This window comes from Bos mutus, chromosome 2, assembly GCF_027580195.1.
Source record: "Bos mutus isolate GX-2022 chromosome 2, NWIPB_WYAK_1.1, whole genome shotgun sequence".
In the NCBI taxonomy this organism is placed as follows: domain Eukaryota; kingdom Metazoa; phylum Chordata; class Mammalia; order Artiodactyla; family Bovidae; genus Bos; species Bos mutus.
Window position 1 is genome coordinate 10,946,386 of NC_091618.1, and position 5,592 is coordinate 10,951,977.

Consider the following 5,592-nt stretch of genomic DNA (forward strand, 5'->3'; position numbering starts at 1 on the left):
GCCCCGGCCCCTTCCTTGCGTCTCTTAAAGGGGTCGCAGCCCAGCCAGATACCTTTAAAGAAACTTTTAAATTGGGGTTCCCCAGGTGGCTGGAGGAGAAGGCAATGGCACCCGACTCCAGTACTCTTGCCTGGAAAATCCCATGGATGGAGGAGCCGGGAAGGCTGGAGTCCATGGGGTCGCTGAGGGTCGGACACGACTGAGCGACTTCACTTTCACTTTTCACTTTCATGCATTGGAGAAGGAAATGGCAACCCACTCCAGTGTTCCTGCCTGGAGAATCCCAGGGATAGGGGAGCCTGGTGGGCTGCCGTCTATGGGGTCACACAGAGTCGGACACGACTTAAGTGACTTAGCAGCAGCAGCAGCAGCAGGTGGCTGGATGGCATCACCGACTCGATGGACATGACTTTGGGTGAACTCCGGGAGTTGGTGATGGACAGGGAGGCCTGGCGTGCTGCGATTCATGGGGTTGCAAAGAGTCGGACACAACTGAGCGACTGAACTGAACTGAGGTGGCGATAGTGGTAAAGAACCCACCAGCAATGCAGGAGACATAATGAGACAGGGGTTCGATCCCTGAGTTGGGAAGATCCTCTGGAAGAAGGCCTGGCAACCCACTCCAGCATGCTTGCCTGGAGAATCCCATGGACAGAGGAGCCTGGCGGGCTACAGTTGCAAAGAGTAGAACACGATTGAGGCTACAGCCCATACGGTCGCCAAGAGTCGGAGACTGAAGTGATTTAGCACGTATGCACAGATGCCATACAGTTAACCATTTTAAAGTGAACAATTCAATGGTCTTTAGTGTATTCTCAGTACTGTGTAATCACCACCTCTGTCTAGTTTCAAAACAGTTGCATCACCCCAAAAGGACACTTAGTACCTAATAAGCAGTTTCTTCCCATACTTGCCAGTGTCTCTATGGACTTACTTATGCTGGATGTTTCACGTAAATGCAGTCATACAACATGGGACCTTTTGTGTCTGGCTTCTTTCACTTAGCATAATGTTTTCCTGGTTATTTCAAAATATAGCACACATCATTACTTCATCACTTTTTATGGCTGAATAGTATTTCATCCGGAGAAGGCAATGGCAAGCCACTCCAGTACTCTTGCCTAGAGAATCCCATGGATGGAGGAGCCTGGTAGGCTGCAGTCCATGGGGTCTCTAAGAGTCAGACACGACTGAGCGACTTCACTTTCACTTTTCACTTTCACGCAATGGAGAAGGAAATGGCAACCCACTCCAGTGTTCTTGCCTGGAGAATCCCAGGGATGGCAGAGCCTGGTGGGCTGCGGTCTATGGGGTCACACAGAGTCGGACACGACTGAAGCAACTTAGCAGCAGCAGTATTCCATCATACATGTATACCACAATTTGTTTATTCATTTATCAGTTGATGGACATTTGGGTTGTTTCTATCTTTTGGCTATTGTAAAATGGTGCTGCTATGAAGGTGTGAGTACCAGTTTTCTACTGGGGGGAGGTATGTGCCTAGAAATGAAATTGCTGAGTCATATGGTAATTCTATACTTAACCTTTGGAGCAACTGCCAAGCTGTTTTTCGAAGTGGCTGAACCATTTTACAATCCCATAGCAATGTAGGAGGGTTAAAATTTATCCACATCCTCACCAATGCCTGTTGTTTTCCATTTTTTTAAATTGCAGCCACCCTAATGCCTCTATGGATCTTTTGCACAAACTCAGCAAGACCTTCCACTGGATGCCCACCCAGGAGATAATCAAAAAACAGTATTATCTGAGAACCAGAAGCAGAGTTTCTGAAACAGATGCTGTGCTGTGTGCTTAGTCACTTAGTCTCATCCGACTCTTTACCATCTGAGACACCAGGGAAGCCCCCTGAAACAGGAATGGCACTGAAGTATCTAGAGACACACACAATTATTATCACTAAGTAGTGGGCTTATCGTGATTATTATTTCTAGCCTTCTGCTTTCATGCTTTTTCAAGTTTTGTGAAATGAACATTTGAAAATGTGCCCCGCAGCCATTTCCTCCCATATAAGTCATACAAACCAGGGCTGGTATTTTTCCAGCGAAAAGGTGATCACTAAAAACACTTAATCTGGCCCAACTCTCTCAACTAAAAGAGAAAAAAACTGGACCCAGAGGGAGAAAATGACATAGGCAAAGGCTATGAACTACTATTATCTCGACGACGTTTGTTAGATGGCTAACGGAAGACCAAGGTAATGTCTTCCCTAGATGCCTACCTATGCTCTTTTCAACTTCTTTGCACCACACTGCCAAAAGTCCTGTTATCAAGTCCATTTGATAACACATCAATGCATCTCACAAATATTAATTCAGTAATGACTTGACAACTTCATAAACTCGAAGGCGCAAAAACAAAAAGAACAAAACAGTGAGCTATTGATAGAATGACGAAGGAGGGCAGAGAAGTTTTCTCTGAGCTGAAGTTTTACTTAAGCTCAAGTCTACTATTATTAGACTTGAGAGTGAAATGTCAGTGCAACAACAACAAAAAAACCATAGATTCATACATCAAAAAAAAAAAAAAAAATCCCACAACTCTAAATGACTAAGGGCACCCTGGCCATCAGCATCATGGACAGAGCGGCCCACTCCGCCCCCCGCCCCCTTATTACCCATCTTATTGATGCTAGTAGTCCAGAAAAATGAAAGCTTCCTTTGGGTGTTTAACAATAACATGAGAGAAGGAATGGTGAGGTGGGGCTGGACGCCACGCCTAGTTCTGATAGATCCAAGAGCCGAAACCCTGGCTACTGCCTCTTTGTTCCAGCTTTTCCCCAATCTCCTCCATTATTTTTCTCCAGGCCTTTGACCCTGGAGCCCTTGCTAGGGGTTGGCTAAGAATGGGCCCGCCCCTCTGCCAGGATTCGCCACAAACTACAGGAACCCCGCCTCTCCCTCGTATGATTCGCTACTCCTGGCTTCATCCCGCCTCTCCAGCGAAACGATTGGCTGCCTGACCAGCAGGGCCGTTAGCGCCTGCGGAGAAGCTGCGCCTAAGGAGAAGCTGCTCTTCAGGTCACTGGAGGGGTGCTTCAGTGACATCAATGGCAGCCACGGCGTTGGCGGCGCGTACCCGGCAGGCCGTCTGGAGCGTCTGGGCAATGCAAGGCCGAGGCTTTGGCTCGGAATCGGTACGCCAGCGGCAGGGTCTGCTGCCCCAGCCCTGAGCGCGGATTCCTCCTCTCCCCCCACCCCGTCGGCGTCTGTACCAATGCCCCCCTCTCTCTCCGCAGGGAGATAATGTTAGGTCCAGTGCGGGCGCGGTCCGGGACGCCGGTGGGGCCTTCGGAAAAAGAGAGCAGGCCGAAGAGGAGCGATACTTCCGGTGAGGCCCTGGGGACCCCAGCCCTAGATCCCTCACGGCCTTCCAGTCCCTCTTCAATTGTCAGTTGCCCCCACGCATCCCTCCCTAGCGTCCTGCGGCGTCCCATCCACACCCGACCCCACCCCACCTCACCCCGCCAGGCAGACCCAACAGGCCCCTGAACCTGTTAACACTCAAGGCTTGAGGGCCCGACTGTCGCCACCTGTGGGCTTCCGGTGCCCTGCTGAATCCCACGGCCCCCATATCCAAGTCATTTCCACCTGCGGGTCTGCAGACCTCGACTCATGTCTTCCTGAGTCATCTGCCGTCTCCACCCATGGAATTCTACCCGCATCATGCAGAACGCCCCCCAGATTCCTCCCAGAGCGTCTAGATCCGACGGTTCCACTATCTGCAGACTCACTGAGCCTGACTCTCTCAGCCTTCATCCCAGGCCGTAGATTGCCAGCCCCGCAAGGATGGATTCCCTGATTCTTCAGACCCTCAGCCATTTCTAGACGCTTCTGCCTCTGCAACTCGCCTCAGCGAGTGGGGTCATAGGAGCATGTGGCAGCTGCACGTGGTTGGGACACCCATCCCCCCTTTTCTTGGAGACTTGGCCGGCTCCGCCCAGCCCAGCCCAGCCTTTAGGAGCATGGATTGGGCTGGGCCTGTCTACCCTGTTTACCAACCTCGAGTTATCTTATACTGACTTGTATCCACCGTGGGGAGCAGCGTGGAACTAATCTATTTTCTGCTGTCCTTGGCCTATCTTTTCTCTTCTGCCCTCTCTTGCTCACTATTAAGGATTATCACCATGGCACCTGTCATACCAGAGAGACAAGGTGCAGCCCTTAGAGACCATCTAATTGGCCTCCCACATTTTACATTTATGGAAAACAGAAGCCTATGTGTGGCTAAACCAACATTTGAATCATCCGTTCTTGAGACCTAAATTGGACTCAAGAGACCACTTTTTATTTTTCCTCCCTTTCATTTTGGCCTTTACAGAGGGCCTTGCAGTCCTCAGGCAAAGACAGCCCTAGATAAACTGTGGTAAGACACATATATTTGTCCTTTATGCACCTTTATATCTCCCCACTTCCTTTTGCTCTTTCCCCCCCAGAAAGGGATTCTGTTCTCTGGGTTGTTTCTCTAATAAGTCCTTCAGGTAGGGACTTAAGTTAAACCTCTCTGGAGTTTTCTACTGAATCTGAAAGGACTCCTTCATTAGCGGAGGAATTTCAGGCACTAGCACCAGGACAAGATGGAGCGGCCTGGTAGGCTGCAGTCCATGGGGTCGCAAAGAGTCGGACACGACTGAGCGACTTCTCTTTCACTTTTCACATTCATGCATTGGAGAAGGAAATGGCAACCCACTCCAGTGTTCTTGCCTGAAGAATCCTAGGGATGGGGGAGCCTGGTGGGCTGCCGTCTATGGGGTCGCACAGAGTCGGACACGACTGAAGCGACTTAGCAGCAGCAGCAGCAGCAGCACCAGGACAATGGAATCATTTTTGGCCATCTCCTGTAAATGTTGTATCTTAGGATGGAGTCGTCGTTCATAGGGGCTTGAAGAGGGTAGAAGAGGATGGCGAGCCAGACTCCTGTGGGGTTGGGATGCCTGTTCTTTGCCTTAGGTATTTCAGGTGCTTAGAGATTTCTTTGGGATGAAGAACTGGTATTAAACCAAGAGCCACTCTGTCCTTGTAGAGCTCGTGCTAAAGAACAGCTGGCCGCCTTGAAAAAACACCATGAAAATGAGATCTCTCATCATGCAAAGGAGATTGAGCGCCTGCAGAAAGAAATTGAGCGGCATAAGCAGTCGATCAAGAAACTAAAACAGAGTGAGGATGACGACTAAGTGCACAAGTTCTTCACAGAATGGCTACCTATTATCGCCCACTTCTATGTAGACATAATTCTGGTTTAACCAAAATCAACCTGTGTGCTTCCAACAAATTATAATAAATTGTCATTAGTGAGCTGTGTCTAATGCGTCTGTCTGAAGAGGGGTAAGGGGACGCACTACTGGGCCACTAAAATGAATCAGAAGACAGGGTACCCGCAGTAGGGAACTTGGAGACAAAGCACAGTGTGAGGAGTGCTGTGCAACAGAGGCAGGAAACGGCATGACACAGGGAACAGAAAGCCCCTTTTCCCCGTCAGACACTGGTCAAGAGGCGTCGGAGAGAGCTTCCTAAGGGATAAATGTCAGTGTATAAGGTCAAGAGCAGCCTGGAAAACAGGAGTGGTTGCTTCAGT

General features: G+C 49.7%; 1 protein-coding gene across 1 annotated transcript; it reads left to right on the top strand.

Moving 5' to 3' along the window:
• Positions 1-2,989: 2,989 nt before the first annotated feature.
• ATP5IF1 (ATP synthase inhibitory factor subunit 1) lies at positions 2,990-5,312 on the top strand. The gene is made up of 3 exons (XM_005895919.3): positions 2,990-3,154; positions 3,257-3,348; positions 5,041-5,312. Exons 1-3 carry the CDS (start codon positions 3,068-3,070, stop codon positions 5,189-5,191), a joined length of 330 nt encoding a protein of 109 aa, XP_005895981.2. The 5' UTR covers positions 2,990-3,067; the 3' UTR covers positions 5,192-5,312.
• The last annotated feature ends 280 nt before the right edge of the window (positions 5,313-5,592 follow it).